The sequence below is a fragment of the Anabas testudineus genome, chromosome 6 (genome assembly GCF_900324465.2).
Source record: "Anabas testudineus chromosome 6, fAnaTes1.2, whole genome shotgun sequence".
Classification (NCBI taxonomy): domain Eukaryota; kingdom Metazoa; phylum Chordata; class Actinopteri; order Anabantiformes; family Anabantidae; genus Anabas; species Anabas testudineus.
This window is the reverse complement of record NC_046615.1, coordinates 19,520,935-19,548,452: the sequence shown is the minus strand read 5'-3', so window position 1 is coordinate 19,548,452 and position 27,518 is coordinate 19,520,935. Positions and strand designations below refer to the sequence as shown.

The 27,518-nt window shown below is 38.9% G+C and overlaps 2 protein-coding genes across 2 annotated transcripts in view; one reads left to right on the top strand and one right to left on the bottom strand.

Annotated features, from left to right (window-relative positions):
* cspg4 (chondroitin sulfate proteoglycan 4) overlaps nt 1–3,212 on the bottom strand; it is a 55,399-nt gene extending 52,187 nt beyond the window's left edge. Inside the window, exon 1 of the mRNA XM_026366307.1 lies at nt 3,079–3,212. Within this exon, the coding sequence (XP_026222092.1) occupies nt 3,079–3,154 (76 nt within the window). The 5' untranslated portion in view covers nt 3,155–3,212. The remainder of the gene's footprint in view (nt 1–3,078) is intronic.
* Nucleotides 3,213–19,047: 15,835 nt separating this feature from the next.
* lingo1a (leucine rich repeat and Ig domain containing 1a) overlaps nt 19,048–27,518 on the top strand; it is a 235,085-nt gene continuing 226,614 nt past the window's right edge. The window contains exon 1 of the mRNA XM_026366043.1: nt 19,048–20,669. The gene's annotated coding sequence lies outside the window, so the exon portion shown is untranslated. The remainder of the gene's footprint in view (nt 20,670–27,518) is intronic.

Below are 27,518 nucleotides of genomic sequence, written 5' to 3'. Positions count from 1 at the left end.
GTTGCCATAGTGACATTACACTCCAGGGAAGATAGTGGGATCATATGCAGTCTCGGGATGCAAATCCCCTCGTTAATCTTTGCAATTGAAAATGCATTCAGAACCAAGCCACCTCTGAAACACTCACACTCATGTGCATAAATCATTAGACAATGTTTGTGAGAGGCTGTGCCTTATTATGTGTTGGTTAAGCTATTTAAGTAAATTAATGCATTTAGATTGTGATCCAGTAGCTTTTTCACACCAACAACATTGGTAGCACTACACACAGAGCACCATTAACTGTGGCAACAGAGCTGGACAGGGGGATTGTTTTCTCTTCAGCCTGTCTATTCATCTGTCTGGTCGTATTTATATTTTCAGAGATGGCAAAATGTTATAAATGGATTTTCAGAAAAACAAAAGACAACAAAAAAAGACTTTGTTAAAAGGTTGGTAATGGGGCAAAAAAAGAAGTCATTAACTTTTCACACTGTTTGACTAACAGAGGGGAGTGGCAGTAGACGTGGCTTCCTTAAGAGCACATAACAGATATACAAACTTTGTGTTCCTATGAACACACAGAAAAATGGGAAACAAGCACTATTACCAGGCCAACCAAACAACATGTCAGCACTGGAGAGCAATTTTAGGGTTAGAAATAACTGCCCTGCTAAGTTTTCCAAACCTCTGTAAAGTGGTGGTTGAAGGGCCGTCTTAATGCCACTGCACAAACTCAGAGCTGTAGGTTGCTTTAAAGACTCTAAACAGGAATATGTCATGTCCAATTTCAGATAGAGCTGCGATAAAGAAGACATTTATATAGTTAGGGAAAAAGTGCATCATGTGGCTCCTAAATAGAGAACTCTGCTGGTCATCTACTTCACTTCTGTAGTGAAATTATATTCACTGATGTTCAGAAACAGGAGACATTTACTAAGCCTGAGTAGGTGAAAGATTGTGTTATAAGTCACCAGAAGGCTAAACGGACTGCTCTTTAATCATGAAAGCGAAGATATATAGAGAATATAATTCATTTTAATTCAGTGTGCAGAGAAAATGATAGAATATATTTGGTGAACTACTGCTTTATGCTCACACTGCATCATAATTGTTCCCCTGGCTGCTGTGTGGGTGGATGAAGCACAATAGTGTAAGACTATGGGAAAGTGGTAGGTTGCACCACTGTGGCGAATTCATGGAAAATGTTGGATGGTTCTCTGTGTGGTGTTCATGATTCGACTCAAACCGCTTTGCTAGAGTTACCTTGAGGTTGTGAGATAAAGTAAGAGTGGGAGCAAGAAGACCACTTCAACACCTGAAGAAAACTTCTGTAGTGAAAGGCGCCAATGATTCGGTGATGCCAAGTCAAGAATGCCCAGCCATGTGGACTCTGTGCTGCACATAGCTTTTGGCATTTGAAGAAGTGAAAACAGCAAAAAATGAAACCCTTTGTAAGCCCCCTAGGTAGCGAGTGAAAGTGTCCCCTGACAGCTTGTGGTGGGCTTTTTGTGGCATGAAGGGGGCCCAAAATCTAATCAGTGACTTGATACATCTGGTCAACATTAGCATTTTGTTCTCCAGGGTCAATGTGTGAGTGCTGTTCACACTGAGGCAGCAAGGATTGTGCCAGTAGATAATTGGATGAGGAGAAATTTCTCCCTCATAAAGTGTTTCCTGTTTTGTTCTGCCATCACTTGGATTAGAGGCATGTTTTTTTTTAACTACAATGGTAATTACTGTATATGTATGTACACCTAGAGATGTTGCACAGTCTCTTGCAAAATGTTTTTGTGAATGCCATGAAATGCATAATTTCCAGTCAGCAGTCACTGCTCAGTGTACATCTCATTTTAGCAGAGGTGTCATCGTCATGCCAGTCAGTGGGGTTTATCTATAAATGAGCAAACAGAGGGGTAGATGACTCTTTCCATGCTTGTCGTGAACAGATCACAGTGCAGAAGAACTGAATCTGGCTCTCCACGGAGCTTTGATTCTGTGCCATTGAAACAAAGCGATACTCCTCTGTTGAGATCAAAGGCCACTTTTTCACTTTAGCCTCCAACGAGATGCTCATAGAGAGGTTTGTCCAGACTTAATTGGAGTGGAATTTGCAGTGAGAGTTTAAAGATCTGACAGCCAGCAGAAGACAATGGACTCAACAGCTGCTCTAAGTCCAAAGCTATTCCTGCCAACTCACCATATGTACAATTTTGTGCTGAATTAGGTTAGTTCAGCTGTTGAAAACACTATTTCAGCTTCTTATCAGCATACTAGACCTGCCTCACTCAAACACTGTACATCCCACACAAACCTACACATGACGACAATAAGAAGAACTTACGTATATGATATATATTTATAAATCTGTTGACTGCTGACGTTACCCTTACTCTATAGGACCATTGTATGGGCCTTCTCTCCAGCATCCCCCCTCCAAACACACATGCTGCCTCTCCCACTCCCTTACTAACCCCTCTCTTTCACACACTTTCATCTCTCCTCTCTGGGTGGATAAGGAGCAGCTCTGCCTGCCACTGTGCACTTCATTCTGAAAGAGCCATTCATTGCTGCCGGCAGAGGGACCTCAGCTCACCTTCTAACCACAGAGGGCTTCAACTTCACTACCTCCTTCCTTTTGGCAACATGCTTTCAATGCAAACATTCTCAAGGTAAATGCACTCACACACTCAGCCAGTCACAGACTGAGAGGCGAGGAAAAAGACCTGCATCAGATGAGAAACTGACAGATGTTGTCTCAGACCTTGGACCAGGGTCAGACCCCTGGCACATCTTTTCCCTCCTGTATTGAGTTTCCTCCAAGAAAAAGTGGTTTACTGCTGTACAATGAATGGCAAAGGGACTGTGTGTAAGAGAATGAGGAATTTACTTTTTTATGAGCAACAAATAAGTAAAGAAAAGAAAAACCTGGTGTGGACTTTATTTGTGCTCAGTGAAATATTTCTGCAGGTTAACGTTCCTTCAGTTTGAAACTGAGCATAATCTCAACAGCTTGTCATGCTTTGATTTATTTGCTGAGAAGGGGAAGCAGAAGGAGGGGTACAGGACACTAATAGAGTGATTTGTAGTGGCACTTACCTCCATGACTTGGACTGGGGAGGCAGAGCAGCAGGGTCAGGAAGGCACCGACCAGGACCAAATGCAGGGCTCTCATATTTGCGTGCCGAAAGTTAAGTCCTCCTCTCTCACGTTAAAGACACTCCATTCAGAAGGGACTGAATGAGTTTCCAGTTTTGGGACCTGCTACAAGATACTCCTCTATGTGAAGGGGCAGGGTTGGGGAGGGACCACAAGAGAGACGCCCTTTTTCAACCCCCCTACATTCCCTCCATCTCCAGCACACTAACATACACACACAAACACGCATTAAAGACTGGAAAATCATATCCTGTCTCTCCTTGTTGACCCTGCACTTACACATTTGCAAGTTTAAGACCTGTTAGTGCATGTGTGCAAAAATCAAACATTCACACACATATATGAATAAACACTTGTACATTTATATACTGCACAGGAGTTCACTAGGATGCTTCCTGTACCACCCCTCAAATCAAAGCAACACAACCTCCCACATTCTCTCTCTGTCTCTCTCAGAGTCTCAGTCTGGCCACTTCTGGATTCACCGACTCCCTCCTTTTGTCTCACTCAGTAATTGGAGTGGCCTTTGGAGACCAGCAGCTGCCTTCTGCAAGGATAAACCTTTTACTTTTAATTAAAGACAAATCAGGTTGCCCAAGTCTCATGGTGCTTTATCTTTCTAGCCTTTCCCTTGATCAATGTCTCTAGTTCTTTATGTTTTTGTTCAACAATCCCGCTCCCGAAGCTAATTAAGCTCACACTTTAGCGTAGAGTGGAGGTGCGTTGTGTTGGATTTGCATTCACTATCTCTCTTGTATTGATACGACAGGGACAATAGAAAAGTTTTACTGTTCGAGTTATCTAAAGCACTCAGAGATAGACTTTAATTGTGGTGAGTACTGTCACTGATTGTTCTCCACTTGACTTTTACTTTATTTTTTTTGTAATGAACATGCACAAACTCCTCCTAAGGATTAGTATTTTCTGGTTGGATGCTAAGATTAAACTTCAAGTTCACTCTCAACTCTAAGAATGTTCAATTTCACCTGTCTCACACTCAACCGGTTGGCAAATTATTCCTTATTCTTTGTCACAGCTGAAATGGGAATACAATTAGAATTTTCAAAACACTTCCTCTCATGTGTGGAATAACTTTACAACAGTAATTTACTATAGACTGCATCCTTTACAATTCAATTAGTCTTTTTCTATTCAACTGAACAAACAATTCCTCAGAAATTACATTCAAACTAACTTGCATGTGAAATGTGACAAAATATTCCAAAGCATGAAATTGAGCCGGGAGCTTTACATTAATTAGGAGGTTGTGTTTTTCTGGACTTGAACATCATCTTTTTAAACGTTATCATATTCATGACTGAAACATCCATCGACAGGAGCTTTGATCTGCTCAAAGTTGTCTGTACAACCGCACCTCCACTGACAACAGTTTTATACTGAGAATTGCATTAATGTGTTGGAAAAACATAAGACACAGTGAAGATGAAGTGGACCTCTCATCTCTTTACTCTGTGTAAATGTGAATGATTGTGGCTGTAAGAAAATCTGTGAAATGGCTCATGGCACCTGTAACACAACACCATTTATTGCAGGTAACCTTTTCTGACACCATACCTTTCTGATTATTTCAGCATGACACAAGCTACAATTAAAATGCTCCCTCTGAGCCAGAGCCAACCATTTGCACCAATGATATGCTCTCACCTCCCTGTGGATGCATAATTTGCCCTGGAGGGATGTCACCCACTGATATGAGTGGGCTCCTGCAGTGTGTGAGAGCACAGGCAGTCTTATGTAATTTGCAACACCAGTGGCCCCTTCAGCATAAGCACTCCAGATGATGCAAGTAGATGTATGTGATCCTGCCTTTCTTAAGCGAAGTTGATTCAATTCAAACGGTTGTTTTTAGCTTAATAATGCATGGGCATGCTTTGATGAAATGCGTCCTGTGGAGTTTTTATTGGTTGAATGTAAACAAACCCTCCTTTACATTCAACTATTCTCACCAAAATACATTATATGTATCCTCAAGGCCGAAAAACATGTTGAATGAATTGTTCACCTCATAAACATCTGCGAAACATGTTTTAATCTTTTGGAAACCTGTTTTGTTTATACCAGTATTAGCTCTTCTTCTTATCTGCTTTTATAGCTGCAGTGCTACAGTTTATGATGAAATTTGTATCACATTAGCCTCCTGTTGTGCATGTGGATCCTTGCAGTGGTGGAACACAAGATCAAAACAACATAAAGACCCCCTCATGAAAACACTGGAGAGAGACTAGTGGTGAAAAAACTCCATTAAAGCAGCACTGGTTGATTTCTTTTGGACACTTTGAACATGCTAAAATCATGACATTTGACATAGAAATGTTCCTATGTTTAGTCTCCACCAACTATAATAACGATTATTCTTTGTTAGCTTATAACTATGGGGCTTACCAACTCATTTAACCGTATATTCAAAATGTATGTAATGTATTTATTGTACATTTACCCAGTCAGTACCTGTATGCCTATAGTGTGCACCTTGAAGGACTCACTTGCCGCTGTAATCATTTCTCCTCTATTGGCAGTGAAGTAATTCCTTTAGCTCAAATGTGTAAAAGATGAAGGACAACAGTCCTTGAGTAAAAATGGATTTTAATGTTCCAAAGCTTAAATAAAGCTTTAGCAGTGTGAGTTAGACAAATCAAATCATCTAACATTACGGTATGAAATTCCCACTTTGTTACTTTTGCAGCTCAGCAAACAATCTCCCTCTGGGATAAACACAACGCAGACTAAAAAGACTTTCAGATCTTCATAGGAAGATCTTAGATCGATCTGACTAACTCACAATGATCAAGCCACATTTTAACTTCTGATAACTTTGACACTATAGTTTATGCAAATTGAGAATTGTGCTCCTTATAACTTGGATCATGGAACACAGCCAGTGTGGACAGCAGGAATCGTTATATCAATCAGTAACTCTTTCACTGTAAAGTATACACAGTATTGGCTTCTGATTATTGTAATCAGACTCCTGCAGCAATAAGCTGTATTTGATTCTGCCAGCGCCGCTTATTACCTATTGTTATATCTCAATATCTTCCTCATCAATTCTTATCAGATCATTACACAGAACAATAACTTAACCAAAAGTCGCTCCTCTAGTTGTCTTGGATGGAGCGAAGAAGCTCAGCTTTCACCACATGGTCTCAATGTCACTTTTGTGTGTTGCTCTAGCTTCGTCTGGCCAAACCACCACTAATCTCTCAAAGCTCCAGACTTTGAAAAAAAAAAAAACCCACAGTAAGTATTTCATGTTATTCTAAACCCCTTTTTCCACTGTCAGGATAAGAACCAAATGCTGGCTAATCACAGTATGATCACTGTGATGATTTGCTGCCTTTTGAATCCACTGTAATAATCAAAGGGGCCTCTTTAGTTGCATTGGAAGTAGCAGAGAAAACAGACATTTCATAATAAAAGATTCTTAATTTTGTTCAGCAGATATAACTTTTCCAAGCCTTTTTCCTTTTTTAAGCAGTGTAATGACTCACTTAGTCATTATTTAGTTTAGTTGAATTGTCTTTGTGCTATTTTTCTTTAAGGAACAACTGAATGGAAATATAATTATTAAATGTTAATCTGTTAATCTGTGTCTTTTCTCTACTGAGAATAAACTTAAATCACCTCAAAGTTGAGACGTGGCAACTGGACGTCTGTCTTATTAGGCCAAAACATTTTGCTACTCATCCAAGCAGCTTCTTCAGTCTTCTTCAGACTCTGGTTCAAACCTGGCAACCTCCACAAACTCTCTGACGAATAGTGCTGCACGGTTTCTGGAGCAAAGCTTTGTCTCATAAAACAGCAATATGTGAACTAGTAAAATGGATCATAATAACTTGAGGTTTTCAGATAAAAGCAGTTGAGACTGTGTTGAGTTGAACAGACTTTGATTATCTCAGTTTCACTGAGGTCTCCGATTTATTTCAATGTTAATTTATTATCTTAGAGGTTTTGGACCTTTGTCAAAATGTGTGAGGGGCATTCATGGGCTGTTTTTTATGTTTTAAATTCTAATAATAATAATATTAATTATTAATTGCAGCCCTATTTAAGTTATTTGACAATAAATTACTAACAAAAATCAGTAACCTCTGCTTTAACCTTAACAAATTTACATGCTAATTCTTTTGGCCTGATGCATGTTTCTTTTTTTTCTTTTACTGTTTCTATCCAAGAACTAGCTCTGGAACCCAAAGAGAAATTTCTCACATATATTATTAAGATAAGCATTCCAGTGTCTGCTTCTAATTCTTCACATGGGCTCACTGCCCAACAACTAAATATTTTTTTGCACTGGACATTTTAACAGACTTATGTGGACAAACTTGGCTTTTAATTCAAATAAATCAGTTTTAAGCATTTAGAATTGATGCCCACCTAACCACCAGAGGTAGAGGAAGGTTTAACATGTCAGAGAGATGTTGATTGAAGGTCATATTTTGAGCCTGATGATGAAATGAAGCAATATGAAGTTCTGAGAATTACTGAAGGGATTTTAATCAATAAATGATGCAGGCTCTATGTTGTAAAACCCAGTCATTTTCTTGGCTCTAACTGAAAGTCATTGTCAGTTTGTTCACTCACAGAATACATTTTAACTTTCAAAGGGATCCCAGTGACCACCAGCTAATATTTTCAGATTAAAAAAAAGCGTGGCGAATATCATTTTTCAGGCTTCTATTTTGTGCTGCGACATTAGGGGACACTAGTTGTCAGAGTTACTTTCTTCCCGATTTAAGCCTATTACTCTCCTTTTTGACTCTCCAATGGCGTGTCAACTTAATTTGTTTTTGTCACCTCAGCTGACGCGTGACACCACTGGAAAATGGTTGACTCATTCGCAGTGTATACACATGTAATGTTGTGTTTCCTTTGTCTATTAGTGATGCTCATATTTTTGTCGCCTTTGTTTGCTTGTTTACAGGTTTGTTCAATAAGAGGAGAGGATTTAACTTGTCAATTAAATCATCCTTTAAACAGCCTTTTAAAGTGATGTACCTGTAGCTCGATAAGAATTAGTTGCAGCCCAAACTGTGTTTTGGCATTTGCCGCAAACTTAATTTCAAGGTTTTAATCTCTATTAATGCGTAATGTTCAAACATTCTGGGCTCCCTGGCTAAATCCTCACTAAATACAGTTTGTTTGTCTTTTCCCTCACAGCTTTGTGACTTTGGATCTCCACCCCTAATGCAGCACCGCGGGCACATTGTCTACAGATAGGTGGGGATCCTCAGGTGTTAAATTATGATTCTAAACTAAATCATAAACAAAATAAACACACTCAAAGATGCATTAAAATGGAAGATAAATTATTAAAGAGTGTCATTGCTTTGTGTCAATGAAAGCAGAGTCAGACATACAGGTGCAGACAAAGATACAGGAAGCATGTACATAAAAAGATCTGACAGAAACCACTGCGCTTGTGGTCGTAGTTTTCCTCTGTTTCAGTAAAATAATAACTCAGTAGCAACAATTATCTATTTCAATCAATGCAGTTACTAGTTAGGTTTCAGTCTGTACAGGGCTTGTACAGATATATGATTGGCTTGTTACATTCTCAATCTTTGCGTTGATGTTTGCATAGTGTTGCGAGGCATGACATCACAGCTGATCATCTAAAACTGGATTTTCCCTCCATCAAACCCAACAGATCATCAGTTTGACAGAGTGGGACAGAAATCTTTCTAACAATCGTGTTCCAGAGTCAGCATGTACACAAAACTAAATTCAGAATTTCACGCACCGCTTCACTTGATAAAGATATGTCAGTTGTTCAGCTGCTTGCATATGAACTTGCTAAATGGAAGGAAGGATGGGAGGGTGGCGACATTGTTACTGTAACACTGGGTCCCCCTGCTGTGCTGTGAACATCACGGTGCTTCAAAGCAGCAAAAATTCAGCATGAGGTAGAAAGAACATGTGAAGCTGCTAGTTTTCTTTGGAGAGACAAGCAGGCAGTGATTGAAACAGTCATAAAAGAACAGTCAAGGCACATGAGACTGCGAGGCTTTTTTATTTGAAGTAAAAGAACCCACCCTTTGATTTTCTCACCTGAAATTAATAAGTGATGCGTTGCAGCATATTTCGTTAAAAACAGGACAGGGCTGTAAGCTGTGCAGGAAACGTTTGTTGGTACAATAATGGATTCAAACAAAGAAGATATTCTTTTTACACTAATTTACACTTTGCAAAATGTTCCTGTCTTACAAGGTTAAGGAATTCCTCTGTCTTGGTCGGCTGAATAAATGCAAACTAGTAAATAAGTCCGTGAAACTCAATTCATTAATAATCAACACGTGCAGACATTCTGCATGAGGAGGAATACTAAAACTGCAAAGAAGTCATGTATGTGAGGAAATAAGTTAGCCTGACTTTGCTTTCTTGTGGTGTGATTTCTCATGCAGATGTAATCACATTGCTTTCTTGTCATCATAACATGAGGATAACAGGACTATATGGAAATACTGAGGCACTGCAGCAGCAATGAATATGGTGAGCAAAGACAGAAAGGCACTGTCATACAAACAAAGTTAATACCGGATGTGCAAAAAATGAAAAATGCAATGAAAAATCTCAAATAGCATTTTCACCCTGGTAATAGAATTTATGTGGGCTATAAAAACAAACTCTCACCTTAATGTTTGCTGGCAGTTCAACAGATGTGGACTGAACTGAGCAGGACATATTTCAATATTATTTTTTCATCCGAGCAGGAAAACGTTATGTATGCGGATCACTTAACGCGTCCAGTAATTAAACAAGATGCATTCTCACTTTACAGAGCTGCACTTTACTAGTTCCTGAATTGGAAACATATACAGTATACTGCATTAAGTGAAAGGATCGGGTAGTTTGAATGCTAAGGCGTGGGTGGTGAGACACTAATCTTTACAGAGGTCAGTGTCTCAGCCATAGCTGTGAATGCCCAGGCAGAGAAAAGGAAACAAAACCACTGACAAATGGGTTGTCTTACAGTAACACAAAGCATTAGCATTGAGCAAACAATGGCTGTAGGCTAAAGAGGTAAAGTATGTTCTTAGTTTTTCTTTTTATAATGTCTCTTTCAGTGACTTTATTACTTCATAGAGTCAGTCTTTTAATGTCTCAGGCTTGTCATTGGCCCAGGTTTGTGTCAAGGCCAGAAATCAGCTTCATGATGCACATAAGAGACTTATATTACTTAATTACCTTCTATTCTGTAACCCTGAATGAGGATGCCGTGTGGAGAGTAGCATTCACATTGTAACATTTAAAGAAACCTGCTGGGAGTTTGAAAATGTTTGACTGCCTTTTTGCATTTGAGCCGAGCTTGTTCAAACACAAAAGACACACTCAGATATAAAGCTTAGCACAGTGCAACAAGGCGATTATTAAAAAAGCTCCATTTCAACACTCAGTGATTCTGTGAATCTTCTGTTCTTGTATTCTTTTCCTGGCACAGATTCAAAGCACATCCCTCTTTCTATGCTTTGTGAAAAAAGAATGAGGTTTTATAGTGTGTAAAGTCAAGGAAAGAAATTTTTATTCCACTCTGTATGAAAGTAAAAGCTGCACAGCTCCTAATAAATAGTAGCCTGTGTTACTGGATACAAAAGACACCATCAATCTATTGGATGACATTAACATCTGTAGCAGGTAGTGGCTGTTTTTTTACTTGATCTGAACCATCTGAGTGAGCTGAGTAGGCCACAAATAAACACAGCTCTGAGGTACAATAATAGGTGGGATGGGATGCAGCCGCTGCACCACCAGGGAGTCGAGCGGAGCTCTGAGGTCAAGAGAGCACTTAGCACTGCCCTCTGGTGGAGGATCAAATGAGCTTTGATGACCACCCCTAAGACCTTGTTGCTTGCAAGCACTTGAACATGTAATTACAATCATGGTAATGAATAGATTGTTGCAAGGGGCATAGTTTTTGATGGATGCATGACTCACCAGATCTGTTCCATGGGAAAATTCTCAAATAAAAGGTTTCCGGTGGAGAGGGGATACTTTTAGTGTTGCTCAGTGACATCTGACCACTCATGGAATGAATCAACGATATAAACAAACAATAGTTATTTCGTGTGCTGAGATGAGTCGGCCAAAAATGCAAGGTCAGTCGCTGGGTCTCTGGGAACAAGGAAGTGAGGCGTGCTTGTAAAATGAATTCATACATGTGGATATAATTTCATTAGTAAACAGTGGCCAAAGGTTGTCATCACTAAATGGAAACTGAATGAATCGACCAGCTCTGTATATAACCTTATGTCCCCATGCTAAATTTCTCACTGTTTACAGAAGACAGTTGGTTACATCCTTAAAATCCAGTTCTTTTATTAATACACATCTCCCCACAGTTCATAATTTCAGTGACATTTAACAGTGAATTGTGTTTTCATGCCGGCAATTTTTCAGAAGCTTTTAAAAGTCTTTCTTATTTTACGAGCTGTGAAAAACCATGTGGCAGTCCATTCAGAGTTCAAAAATACAACATCCTAGAGTGATAGTGGAGGTTCTGGTAAGTACCACAGTAGGATTATGAATAGTGCAGCGTGAATAGTTTCTAAATCATAGTTTTAAAATGAATAAGACGGCCTCCCGTGGGGATCTGTTGGACATGATGTCTTGAATGATATCCAAGGTGAAGTCTGAAAGGTGGTTTTGTTCACAGAAATTATGCCTTGTGCAAAAATGTCTATTTAGATACATGTAGACACACTATGTGGAGATGTGTATAAGTGTGTGAAATCAACACTCACTCCTGTGTCCTGCCAGCCTTGTAACTCGGCTCTGTGAATACGCCAATGTTGAGCCATTTTTTGAAATATGTTTGTGAATTACTGTGTTTTTTTCCCCCCATCAGACCTTGGCGGTCTCTGTCGCTCTCAATTGCAACATCTCTCTTTCCTCTCTCTTCCTCTCTCCTACTCCTGTTCTCTTTCTCCTCACTGCACCAAGACCATTGTAAAACACTGGTCCCAAGTCCCAAGCCCTCAGGAGGCTCAGGGGCTTAGGGTTGACTGATCGCTGGATTTCTCCATGGGCTCCCAGAACGAGGATTGTTCAAGAAGCTTTTCCTTCCCACTGAGACCCCTGTGGATTAAGGATTCCTGGCTTCTGTTGCAATAATAAGGCCTCACACACTGCCAAAAGAAGATGTTGCAGCAGAGCTCTCCACTGCTATAATTTTCCTTTTATAAAACATTATATTTAGCAGTGTTCTAGTGTCTAAAAGATCTGAATCATGTAGAGTATTTTATTCATTAACGAGAAATCTGAACCATGAAATGGACACAAGAACATAAATAAACAGCAGTCATCTATGTCTATTAAATGCTTTTAAAGTTTACTCCTCAATAGAAAAAATCTAAAAACAAACAGCTACATAATAGAAGTTATATTTGAGCAGTTTCTAATTAAAAGTGCAGCACACTGACTAAGTAAAAACAAACTGTAGATGTTGTTGCTGAGATTTCCACCCACATATTGACACCAGTTCTCGTCTATGCCCTTATAGAAACATATCCCGACACAAACAGCAGTTTTGCAGGAGCTGAACTCCTCCTGAAAAGGTGCGTTTGTTTTCCACGTTGCTCTTCACAAGCACTTTATTACTCACTCAGCACTCTCAGCTGAATGCCAATAGGCTGAATCAAAAAAGCACCAGCGAGCCAGCAAAGTAAGCAGTAGCATGAAACAAATCCTGAAGGCAATGGTGAGATGGAGGCAAACAGGCTGCACAGAGAAACAGAGAAAGAGCCGCAGAAACCAAGAATAAGTTCATCTCCACAGTCGCCTCGACATGATAGGCACCTTATGTGATGTTGATTGGCTTAGGTAGAGTAGCAGTACTCATCACTAATGACATATCCAGGCAGCCGCCACTGGGCCGCTCTTCCAGATGGCTTTCTGCTGTGTTTTTGATGCCATGGCCTTCTCCATGCAAATTAGTGGCAGACGCCGACCAACATTAGCTCTTTTTGGAAGTCAGATTCCATTAATGGCATTGATTACATTATTGTAGAGTGCCTCAAAGAGCCATTACCCTCTCATCATCATGCTGTCCTTCTAGCCCCACAATAAAGGAGAAAAAGTGATCTGCATTTTGGGCACAGTTGTGTATGGTCCAATGAAGGCTTGTAGAGCCAACATTTCATGCCTGAAATAACCAGTTAATACAAAGAGGTGTCATTTAATACAGAGGAAGAATAAAGTAAATGGACAATGATGACAAAGCTGGGCTTGAACACCAGCACTTCTGACATGACCAGCTGCTAAACCCCTCAGACTCTCAGTAATTGACATACTGCCAGTTAATTAAATGTAGCCCTCGACAGCTAAATCATGCCAATACAGAGATTCTCCATGCTGAGGCTTTGAGAATGGATTGATCTTACTGGCCTTCCTTCAACATGAGCAGTGCATTCTAATGTATGTCCACAGACACCACGTCCATCACACAGTAGCAAGGATTACAGAGGCCTACTTTAGTTTTATTTTGCTTCCTAAGGTCAAAGGCAAAGTAACTACTGGACTTTTGTACTTTATAAAACCAAAACAGAGACAAATGGACGGCCTTGATGCTTTTACCTCAATTTAAAACAAGTCAATAATTCCTCTGCTAATCCACAATCTCCTTGGACATGAACTTGGAAAACAGTTGACGTAGTGGAGAGGGAAAGAGGTGGATCATTATTTTTCTCCTGAGAACAGAAATTGCTCTCCATAGATGCTTAGTGCGATTCTTTTATTTGGATTGCAATTTATTAGGCATTTTGCTTCCTACTGTAGATAAACAAACATCAAACAGCCCTCCAAAAGTCTCATTTTCACTGCCAATTGAGAGGTTATGAGAACCTGTTTTACTTTCCATTGACTACAACATAGGATTGATTGTTTAGTACCACCACACTCTTATTTAACCATCACTCAGAAGCAGATCTCGTTTGCAGATTAAGATAAAATAGGTGCAGGTATGCATATTTGGTATGTCTATGTGGCGCAGACACCCATAAAAATAGACCTATGCAGCCATCTAGAGAGTTTCTCACAGACTCTGGATGTCTGAATGCCAGCAGGTGCACTTTAAGAATAATGCACATCTCATATATCTCCACCACTTTAACTACACCTAGATTGTTGCATAACATGTCACGGCATGTACAATTCAACACAGTCATGTTAGCTCATGGGATTCTGTGCAGCTTTAAAATGATGGCAACTTATACAGTTCATTATATACTTTTTATACTTTTGTAAATATTGCTTAACACATTTTCATTTTGTTTACATATGTTCATATTTCTGAGTATTTGGTAGATTCCATAACATATTTAATTTCCAGCTTTTGTAAAAACCAATACATTGCACGCTAATGTTTCCCCAGACTCAACACACTTCACCTCCTCCAAATCAAACACAAACATGGAAAAGAAAAAAGTAACATAGACAGAAAAAGAAGATTTTGAGATGCTCATTGAAAGTGAACTCATTTAATATCTATGACTGAACGCTGGTGTAGAAACTCATAGGAGGGTAAAGTGAAGGCCACATCTCAACTAGCCTAAAGCTCTTCTCAACAAGGTTTGTGTGCTCAGTGACAGGTTCAGTATTGAGCTTTCACCTGAATCAAGAGTCTACACATACAAAGTGGACTAGTCAGCAGCATCATCAGTGCACAGTGTTGGACGCCATGGCCCTGTGCACTGGGCTTTGAAAACAGTTATTTTAAGTATGTAGACAAAACCTTGGTGCATTTTATGTATTCTAGCTTGCACTTTTCTTTTTTATACTAAATAAACACTGTATACATATAAGTATACTGTATAAAATGTATATGTCCTGTATCCTATAGGGACATATTTTACTTTTTAAACCACTGTTTGGCTCCTTTAGTTAGTTAACTTGCAGATTAATATTTTACACATAAAAGATTTCAATAAATTATTTATAATGATATATATTCATCACTTACTGAACAGTACCAAGGTTCTATAGGTGTTTTATAATAATGTAAAAATCCAGAGCTTTGTTTACAATATTACACGTATTGATTAGTGGTTAACAGATAAAAAAACAAACGTCTACGAGCCCCAAGATCAGTGGTTTGATTCCTTGAAACTCTTGGCTACATGTAAACAGTAGCTCTGACATGTGCTGTCTCCAACAACAATTTCCACAAGTGAGTGAAAGTATATTATAGGATATTATTAGTATTACTATAGTGGAAATATATTTAATTTAAGATTTAAAAAGAATGGAAATTTGCAAATTATACTGAACATAAGTACAAATTAAATGGATCCAGATATACTGTATATCCAACCTTGCAGTGCACCCAGTTTTGTTATGGTGTGAATTGATGATTAGATTCTTACTATAATTGATACTAATAATGGGAGTGGATAATAGAATTCACGTACAATGTACTTGAAAGTAAGATTAATGTGTGGTATTTCTACTTTCCCTGTAAGAATGAGCAGAATATCTTCTCCTCTATTGCCTGATAATCACACACACATTCATACAAATGGAGGCACTATCATAGTCAGGGTTCTTATGCCTTACAGCCTTGTGGTACGATTCCACTGTGGTATATCACATCCAACACTGACAGCAGCAACTGCGCTGACCTGTAGGTACAGCACTGGCAGTTTATTATTCATGAAAAAAGGTAAAAGTAAGGGTACATCCTTCATAGGCATTGTATTTATAGAAGAGGCGTCTGACAGAGAAATCCATTTGTATTACAGTGAGGCAGAAGTGGATAAATCTCCCATAAGGATATTTTGACGCTTTGAATGGGATTGTAATATTCAGGGTCAAGGTGTCTACATTTCAATCTTGTATGAAAAGCAAAAGAACAAACTCACAGAGATGTTTGGAAGAATTACGTTACATTCCCCACTTTAAGCTGGAGAGAGAGATGCACACAAAGAGACGGAGAGGAGAGGAGGACATGTGAGGGCAGGTAAGACTGGCAGAAGAAGCATAACAAATATCTCAGGAGGAATGGATCACAACTCTGAACTGCTTTGATATAAGAAACTGAAATACTGGTATCATACACGGATCAGATTTAATGTTGAGGTAGACTGGGTTCAGCACTGAAAAAAAACTTGATCCACCACAGTAACACAGTTGAATGTCTAATTTCTAATTATCAACTGGCCTGTAATATTCTTAGTTTTGGCACCACGACTTAAAAGAGTGTTCAGACAAACAGCTAGACGTCTGTCTCCCCATCCCTAGTCAGGACACATGTACAACAGTATTAGACATATGAGCACAACACAGCAGTAAGTCTCTGAATTACAAACCACATAATTAAGAAAGTAAGGATGAGAGTGGAGACGATGGACAATTCAGGGTTCAGCTATGGACTGCTGAAGATTCACACAGGCCACAGGCTGACAGTGTTTCAGTTACACTTCACTACATGACTGGTCACACTGATAAATAGTTTTTGCAGCACCGCTTTTAGGACTTCGGTGTTACCTCAGAATGGGAGTGAAGTAGCAAAATGACTCACATTTTAATGTCTTCATAAGTTTGTTTAGACGTGCAGCAACAGCAAAAGACTGCAGATTCAAAGGCTGCTTCCAGACTCAGACTCCCAGCTGTCTAACCCACTGAGGTCAGTATAAAGATGCATGCGTTTAGATCTCCACAGCTGTCTGCTCTGTTTCAGGAAGAAGAGAAGAAAGTGGACACAGTCCAAATTTCTCCTCAGGGCACATCTGGTCTGTGAAGTTCAACAGACATAATACTAATTGGCCTTACTTCCTTTTGCCTTACATTTTTGTGGACCGTGCCCTAAAGGGGGAGCTGTTGCTTAAAGCTTAACATCTGTCAACTTCGTGATGAGCAGATCACCAGACAGCACTGAAGGCCAGTTTTTTCATCTGCTAAGAACAAGCTTGTCACACTACAGCTCATGGGAGCTCATTTGCAATCAGACTGTGAGGAATTCAAGCACTTGACCTGATGAAGATGACTCAGCAGCTACAGCAGCTGGACTTTGGCTTCGTTGCCCACTTGCTTTCCTAACCTCTTCTCTGTCACCTCTTCAAAGCTGCAGGTTTGCCAATTTCATTTGTAGCCGCCTCTCACAATAATAGTAATTGTTTTAGTCTCTAGAGCTCACTGCTTCCACTGGTTATCATCATTTGAATGATAATAAAACAGGACGGCACTCATCCAAATCATTCCAGTATTTTATGAAATGATTTTTTAGTTTTATGAAAAGGTTGGACAGTGTCATTTAATAGATTCAAGATCCAGGCCCTCGTGACCTCATGGCATTTCAGAATTTACATACAAAGCCTCGTTTTGAAAATGCTAAACTAGCCTTTTGACAACTGTGACATTTTCCTTTCTTTCAGAGAAATATGTATCTCATTGCATTAAGGAAAATTAATCTGTTAATGTAGGGCGAGCCCCGGAGAGGAGCATTTATACAACTTGTCGCAACGTTGGCACCTTTTGCATAAAATATAAAAAAGAAAAGTGGCTGTAAAAGAGTGACGCAAATCATCTGAAATAACCCTTTGACTCATGGCAATTTGAGCCAGTGACTCACAGAACAACTTGGAAGATCCCTACCTGTACCAGTAAATGTCCAATGACCCCAAAGAGGCTAAAAGTTGCAGAGTGTGTTATAATGCTCTGTAAACTTCTAACAATAATCATTTGATTTCTTTCTTGAGTCTGAATATATAAAAACATTTATTAATGAACCTTGAAATTTACCAAACCTGATTGGATCTTGGACATTCGTAGTTAAGCTGAAAATGGGATAAATGTTGTAAATGTTTATTTTATCTGAGGTTCAAATTTATGTATGCAGAGAGACCAGAGACAGTGCAGCCTTACAAATTCACACTGAAACAGATCTACTGTGACATGCAAATTAATATGTAAATGGCCAATTTTCAAACCTCACATCCATTCAACTGAATTAAATATCTTTTCCCAAAGTATTGCAAGTGACTTTTCCTTCACGGACATGGGACTGCTCGTGATGAAATCCTACACTCCCAACAGAAGTTTCTCTGAATTATAATATAACATTGTTTTCTTAAACTGCAAAACATCCAACCTGGTCATTGTTCTGGATTTTCTTTGGTTAAGTTTTGTAGTTGCAGCTTTCTTTTGTTTTCTAAGTAATGCAATGAGTCACACCGTTCTAAGATGTCAGCATGAAGTGTTTGAACAGGAGGCTGTCAAAAACCCAGGGAATCAATTTTAATCATAAATTCATATTGGGTTTCTTATGCACTTGGGAATGAAGCCACAAGTTTGCAATCTTCATGACATGACAGGTGGTTTCACAAGCACCTAACAGCCTGTAAGGCATCTCTTTCCTGCAGTTCATGTAAGCATTATTGAGCTGTTTCACAGTGGGAAATTACTGTATCACAGTTGTTTTCATGTAGTGTAACAGACATAAAGTCACAAAACAAACCTGGGTTGTCTCTTTGTCATTGTTTAAAGATGCCACAATATATGGTGGAGAATAGCCTCCTGTAAAATGGTGTCTTAGCTCTATCTCACACTTGAGTGTTGGCAGTTTGTTGTGAGTCAGCTGGTAATCACTGAAACAGATTGCACTTTTCTTTCACAGCTCAAAGAAACTGAGAAAGAAGTGAAAAATGGAGATGCCATTTTTTAGTCTCGAGGATATTGTCCTTCTGAATCAAAACCCACATGTAGTCACAACAACTGTGTGAACAACAATAACATGCTGCATCTCCATTTTCAGCTCTGCACAAAACAGAAGCAGAGGTAAACAGTGTGAGGCACGTCGCCCTCATATCAGTTCTCCATGAGTGGAAATCAACGTGGGTTTCCCCTAAAACAGAGTCTTGAAACCTCACCTGGGAGACATCAGAGCTGAATAACAAAGAACTGCTATGGTTTCATTTGGTGCTTGCTATTACGAATTAATATCAGGACTCCACTTGACACAGATAAGTATTAATGTACAATTTATTTATATTGTAAAATTGTTGTAATTAGTGCCAGTTACCACCAAAAGATGGAAGGATTTCTCACAAGCAGAGGTTTCTAAAAGTTAGGTCAATGATAATTTCAGTTTGTAACACCTTGGATCTGTTATTTGTAGGCTTAGATAACCTCTTTTGATTGTGATAATAATGTTCCTGCCAGAGCAACTGTTAGGATCTGAGAACACGGCAACATCCGCATCAGACAATGTGGCTGTTGTAAAGCTGCAAATACCCCAGTGTTAGCCCGAGTAATTTATTTAGAGTGAACACAGCGGAAATGTCAGTCACAATCCTCTGTTGCATAAAAAAAACTAGGTCGAGAATGAACAAGTCGGTCTTCAAACTGGGTGTTTTTAGGAGCTTGAACTTTTACTAAATGTGAATAAAGAGGACAACGAAGGTCTGAGAGATTAGTGGTGAATGTTAAGTATTTTGCTAATTATTGAACATGACTTGAAGTCCAACACTAGATTATTAGTAGATGAGTAGACATTGTATAAAATATAGTTGAAGAGCATGAGACTTAATGATAGATAATCCAATTTAAATGTAGGGTTTCAACATGAGATGGTCTTTGCAATGTTACAAGATATAAAGTCATAATTATAGCTGTGATTGTAAGCGTGTCATCATGTACGTCTGCACATCCTTATTGTGTCTTCACACAGCAAAGATGACTGAGAATATCCATCTGCAAGAATGTCTTGCATGTCTTGTAAGGAAAATAAAATTACAATTTCCTTGAGATCCTGACTGTCCATTGGGCATTTTGTGGTAAGCAAGCCATTAGTCTGATATGTTGTAGACAAACTGGACAGTTTTGCCTGATGGTGTAAGAAACTCAGGCAATCTCAGACAGGGAATTTGTTTTTTGCCTCTGCTTCGCAGTGATGTACTCGGTCAGTTTCATGTCAATCTGCTGATTAATTATTTGATAGTTTTTGTGTAAGTGAAAACTTTGGCCTGAGGGTGGACTAGAGGAAATATCTTGGGACATCATTAAAATGTATTCTCATGCCTTGTTGACGGTGAATGTTCACAACAAATTTCATGTTACACAACAGGTTTTAACATGGATAAATAAATAAATAACCATTAAGGAACTGGGACTGTGTCACAAATTAACTCAAACCAGCAGCTCACACAGACGGACTCTGAATCCCCCAGTTTTTATTGAATTTATATAAATGATGCTGGTGAAACAGCACCCACTGGATGTGTGGAGGTGTTATCGCAGTATCAGGTCAGGTGATATTGATTTCCCATGATTGGTGACTTCATTTTGCTGAAACTGTGGATAAAGGAAACCTGTGAATTGGACATAATTAAAACTCAGTTTTGCTACTGTTTTTTTGTGACAGCAGCGGGACGGTGGATTTGTGGACTTACCAACTTACCAAGCACATGTGCTGAGGAGACATCTTAAAGTAGATGTTTGTGGTGGAACAAACTCTCCTGGGAGATGAACAACACCTTCTCAGCCAAGTCTCCAAGGAGAGTCAGTGGACAGATCTGTAACCGGTGAGTCTTTTCTAGCTGCTACGGTTGTTTTGCTTGTGGCTTATTTGGCTTGTGTCTAGTCTCTTGTGCTTTATTGGAGATATCGTAGAGCTAAAGACACCATGATGGAGGCCTGCTTAACTAATTTCCTTTATCCAAGTTTTACTTCTACAGCGTCATTTTAAATGGTTGTCAAGCCATGACCAGATTTTGGTCATGGGGGATCTGTGATTGTTTGCAGCCTGTGCACAGGTCTGGAGTTTAGCTTATGGAGCTTTTTCCATCATTAGTGATCAGTTGTGATCATCCAATGTAGTGGGTCAGTGAGTGTGTGGTTTATTACCTTTTTGCATCCTCAAATACTTTATATTAATCTTTGTATTGTATATTTTGTATATTTAGTACATTTACTCAGGTTTGTACACTTACTGTTAGTACATGTTTAAGGGATGTGTATTCTACTAATACAATACAACCATATGTTACTTTATGAACTTCTACTTTACTGTATTTTATAAGGAACTCTTTTATTTTCTCCATAATAATCGGGGCACTTTTCTTCCTTTTTAGATGACGATTAACCAAAGATGTTTTGCTAATGGTCTGAAAATCAACATATAACAATCCAACTAGCATTCAGTTTATCCTGTGCTTCATTTTGCATGTGTGCTCAGGTTCTACTGGCAGCCCATCATTGCATTTGTAGAAGAAATTGCACAACAGAAGAAAGTTGCTGTGTGTTTCAGGCACAGCTCAGCCCACAGGCAGTCAGAACAGGAGCAATAACTGTTTCTGACTGTCAGGAGGGCTACTGCATAAAAGCCTATTATAAGAAAAATAAGCACTTTTTGGACTTGTGAATTGTCCAAAAATATTTCAGTAGAGCCCCAGAATTTGAACCTGAAATCATGAATAATATGGGCTCTTTAAATACTGGGTCCTATAGGTAAAACCTGACTCATGCAGGAGCTGATGCAGGAGTTTAGTGTGGATGTGTTGCTGTGTAGGTGAGCTAACATTCTGGGCAGGGGAGTGAATAATATATTTCTCACATTTGTATGTAAAGTAGATTGAAGAAAAGGCGTAACAGATAGCCGTAATAACGTCGAGTGTTTATGAAAACAAATTAATTAGCGAGAAGTGCTGACTGAAAATCCTGATTGTAGTCTCAACTCATTCCTTTTCTCTTTATTATATTATTTTTTATCGCTTGGATCTTTACTATAATATTAACTTTCTGAGAGGCTTCCTGTGTCCTCATTTTCTCTGGAGTTTTCTGCATATATTCATCTAGATATAGCCGGCCTTGTTTTTCTCTATTTGCTGACATCCATTCTTGTACAGTATGAACAGTTTAAAATGAAAAAATAAAAAAAACTTCCACTGGATTCTCAGCAATTCACAGCAAACAACAAGTCTAAATTTGGCTTTGTCACTATTGGTGTGTGTTATTTCATTGTGCTTGACTGCTTTGATATCTGTGCACACATTACGTTACGCTCTACTTCCTGTCAATCACCTGATACCCACAGGAAGGAAGGAGTCTCTGCAAGCATGTGAACCCAACATATTTTATTAACACGTTCACGTCTTATCTGGGTCATCTAATTCTAAACTAGGTTTAGAAACAAAGTTTGTGGTTTTAATGTTATACAAATGAGGATTTTTCCACAGGCACATGGTGAGGAGACATTGTTAAAACACCACTGCAAATGCATGCAAAGAAAGAATTAATAGTAGCTAAGAAATGTTTAACATGTATAACATCTACCTCAGGTTATTATCTCTTGGCCTGCTGCAGTTATTCCTGCAAAGCCTGCAGCTGTTCCACTGACAATGAAGGGCATGCTGACTTTTGGGACACATAGAAGGTTTATTTGAGGTTTTTACAGTTGAGTGAGCTTTATTTCCTCTTACACTGTATGCCATGCTGCCTCAAAACACACAGTGATGTTGGCATGGTGGTGTCTGTTTGCTGTATGTCAGATGTTGTCCTTTTGAAAGCATGTGAGGCCCTGGTGCTTTTACACACACTTACAGACAGTTTCATTCCATTTTTTTGGGAGTGTTGTGAGACATATCTATAAACTACACATGGTCAGTGAAATCCATTCAGATTCACATGATTCCTTTCAATAAAATGTCTCAATGTACCCAGAAAATTATACAAGGATGTGTCACCATTAGCTTTTCTGCCCACACGGACGTGAACACTGACTAACAAATGTGTCAAAATGATAAAATGTTGCTGCAGTAAAGCAGAAAGTATAATTATACAGCATGTCAAATTAATTGGGGTACATACTGATTTGGTAAGAATGTCAAATGGATATTTCAAAGAGAGTACACTGAAACCCACAACTTAATTTTTTCAAGTTGGCAGCACACATTTGATCACAAAGTTCACTGTTAAGTTTTAACACAGCCAGCTCAGAACTTCATCAGGATATCAACAAGGATGATTAAACTAGACGTGAATATGGTATATGTCCTTGGAACAGTTGGGTAATGCTCCTCTGTGGTCAAAACTGGCAGAGTGAGGACTAATTATTGTAAGTGGTACCTGGCTTCACTTTAATCAGAGTCACTATGGAGGGAAGGCAAGCCAGCAAGCAAGACATAGGACCACACGGCAAGGTAGTGTAATGGAAAACAGTGCAGGAGACATGTGCCCGATGCCTTGGGGAGGGAGACAGAAAGATGGTCAGAATGCTAGAGAGAGATTGAGAAAGTGGAGTAGACACTGAGCCAGAGGAAGCCAATTAGGACAGTGATGGGCACTTAAATCAGACTGTTATTCAATACTGCACAGTGTGTGTGGGAGTATTACAATTCCCTTAAGCTTGATAGAGTATTCCTTGTCTCTAGCTGACGACTGTGTAAAAGGGGGGATAATACTGATTTTTAGCTTTGTGTTGCTTATATGCTCCGAGAAAACTGTATTGGTGAACATTTTCTGAAGTCTCTTACAGCAAGAGAGAAAAGGAACAAAGCTTGTCTTGACTTCTAAGCTGTGTGTGATGTCTTCTGTGTAAATCTGGTCTGTACAGGCTTTTTTTTCAGATTAGCTCTATAATAAAACATTTTGTGAACTACAAACTACTCCTGCTAAAATTGTTTGTATGTCATAAAATACAAGCATAGATGTCACATTCTGCATTTCAGTACCTGTATTTTCAGCAAACTCTCCAGTATTTAAAGCTGCTTAAATTAATTTGTTTGGCCACATTAACACAGCTGAACAAGCTGAAAACCTAAAACCTGACATGTGATTAAATCTCAAAATGCATGGATTCTAGATTAAAAGCATGCAATTTGACTGAGAGGTGTGCACACTGCTGTGATGTAAAACACAATGCAGCTGTGGATCAGTTAGTAGGGCAGTCCTCCACACACCCTGGGACTAGTGGTTCAGTTCCTCTTGGCTACATGTCCTTGGACAAGATGCTGAAACCTTGCAGTAGCACCATCATCTACAGTATGTGCTGCTGTCCAATTTTCCTTTTACTGTATTCTGCATCTTACAGCCACCTGTAGCTCATATTATTCCTTTTCCTCGTCGTGGTAAAGCGATATATTTCTCTTTTTGTCATCAAGCCATCTTGTCTGAATAATATTGATGTTCTGGCAGAGTGCGAAGACTGAATTGCATGTGTAGTGTGACTGAACATATCACACATGATTAATTAAGTCACACTGTATCTTCCTGGATTTAATCAAGTACTATTCTTTGGTACAATTCTTATATTCTTCTATTTTACGCAACTTCAGGCTTCAACTCAGTTTTAGTCTAGAGGCAAATATTGTACTTTTTTTTTTACCACTCTACACTTAAAGGGCTTACAAGTTAACTACCTGAACTCATTAACAATTTATTCTGAAACATTTCAGTGCGGCAGTGTTAGTCTGTGTACTGATGCAGCGTGATTTGAGAATGATGTCTCTCTTATTTTGAGGAAGTTGTTTGTTTATGCCGATAAGGCAGAGATTCATTTAAGAACAGAGTAGTTTCTTCTTTTAATAGGCCTACTGGCTGACATAATGAAATACGATAAATGAACTGGCACCTCTGCAGTTCTCTCAGCTAACAGAATAAACTGTGATACGTTGCACTTGTAATTACCTCGAGCAGATTTTTTTTTTTTTTCCCCCATTGATTTCCGCACTGCAACCTCTCATGATAATACGTCTAATCCAAATTCAAACTGATATCAGCTTAAATATTTACTGCCATTACAGCTGACACACCTAATTAAATGTGTGCATCATTCAGTCTTTGTTTATTCTAATGGTATAAATCCCTTAAAGCAAACATCCTCAAACACACATGCACAAAAACTCCCATCCCTCCACCTCTAGAGCTTTAATAGAATTATTGAGTGTAAATAACAGGGTATAAAAAGGGAAGGCTTTATGTCTAATCAGCTAAGATCTGTGAGGGAGGATGCTATGAAATGGACGAATCTCTCTCTCAGACAGAAGACAGCCAGCGTCAGTTTTTATGCTCAAATGACTTGTGCTTGTGGACTTGCTTTACGCATGACCCCATCAGATTGATCTGTTAGTGGAGCCAAAACAGGAAGAACAGGAGCCTGCTGCCCTTTTTCAAAAAGACATCTTCATTTGTATTGATTTAAACAGAGAGCCTGCCAAGAGCCATCTGTAACACTATGTCATGCATTCTTGATCTTGTCCTTAACAGAACTATATTTGAGCATTTTATTGCATCTGCTGATCAATTCTCTGTGATCATCCGAAGCTGCAAAAACCGATGCAGGAATTTCATCCTTATTGCCACTCAGATAAGCGGTATTTGCATTGTTAGCAGATTGCTCCTCACAGACACACACACATCAACAGCTCCGGTTTCCATAATCCAAGTCGAAAATAGCCTGCCAGTAGCGGAACGAGTAGCACGAGCCCAGCCAAAGAAGCCACAAAGACATTAAGCATGCAGTGATGGAGTTGAGCTAAATGCAGAACACATTCTGTGGGGGATCCCTTGATTCACACTGAATTTGTCGTACCTGGCATGTGGGAAAGAATTCACCAGAATTGCTATTCAGTGATGAGCAGACCTTGAGGCCAAATTGGCCTGGACAGTAAATCAAAGGCTAAAGCAATACACCTGAAGGCACTGTCTGTCCTGCTAAATCCCACTGACTGCCTGGTTTGACATTACATTTTATTAACAAGCAGTATTGTTACAACTTGTTTATGTAAAGACTAAATATTGATTCATATTAATTTAGTTGTTATCTATTGGGTAAAACTGGCACCGCAGCACAGCTACAAAAATTACTGCTGTGGTGCCACTGCCAATCCCATTATGTATTAAGGATGCAATGAGGCTTCAGGTATTCATCTACACTCATGTTAGCATGTTTGGTCTTTGTTGACACTGAATATCATACTCCACAAAGTATGTTTACGAGGTAATCAATCTCGAGTTGCAGTAGCTTTATGATGCCACTATATAAGCATTTATGACCCCTGACACTCCAACAGTGTTGCACACATCATACATGGTAATCCTGCTGGGCAAAGTCATCATTATTTCCATTTTAACAGTCATTATTGTCATTGTCAAGGTTACAGCTGCGGTTATGCTTGCTGACATTTTGTGTTTGCGAGGTGTAGATGATGCACATTCTCCCTTCACTGCACACGGTTATTGGATTCCTCGACCATATTTATGTTTTTAATCCCCTGCGACAAAAGTCACCAGAGGGAACATGCGCATATAAGCTGCTAACAGAGTCCAGTGAGAATCTGTATAATTTTGCAGTCAGATATATGGAGCATTACAGCTGGGGGCCTTGAAATAAATGGCTATATGAGTTTGTTTCTGAAAAGTAGATTATAGTCACAGTTAATTCTATATGGCCTTGAGGAAGACTGTGTAACACCACAGGAAAGGAAACTGTCACCATCTTTAATTGATAACTGCACAGAACTTGCAATGACAAACTCCAGATACTGTGTGAAGGTTTTTAATTCTTCTTCTAGCAATTGAAATCCTATTTATTATCTTCTGAGGACTTCACTTGATAAAAAAAGTAAAAACAAAATGTGTTCACCCAGGAATCGAAATCTAAAATTACAAACAGCAAATTAATTGTTTGTAATTGCATGACTTGTTTTTATTTATGTTGGTAAAACTACACCTGATAAATGAATACAAGGTACTACTACTACTTTGACACTGAGTACTGAAAAAGATTTCTAGTAACAGAAGTCTTTCAATGGAACTTTATTTTGCTAAAGAATTGTTTTTTCTTGCTGACTCAAAATGAACAGGGATGAGACATTATTTTCTGCTGTGGCATTTCTTTATGACTTGCTCGTCTAAAAAGATAGGTCTATTTGTTGCATACAGACATCTTTTGTAGCACAGCTTAAAGTATAGTAAAGAATATAGTATATTAAGTCATGACAACTTGGAAGTCTGCTGGAGAATAGCAGCTCACAAATGATTAATAATGCCTCCACCACACATACTACAGTACAGTGCATTTGTGTTTAACTATGGTACAACAGTAGTTGGTGAATGAATAAGCTGGATTGGTCTTTTCAGGGAAGACAAACCTCACAAATGTACATAATAGTAGTTTATAATGTATTTCCACATGAAATGAAGCCAAAGGTCTGAATAGTAAAACTTGTCTATAAACAATTGGAAGGTATTGATGGACTGAGGGCCATGTAGAGTAATTGGGATGGAGGGTATATGGAGATATTAAATGGATTATCAAATTATCAATTCCATTTATAGATGGATAGACTGTAGAAATATATACAGAGAATCCAACAAACCACTTTGAGCAAGCACTGGTGACAGTGGAGAGGAAAAACTCCTTTTAATGGAAG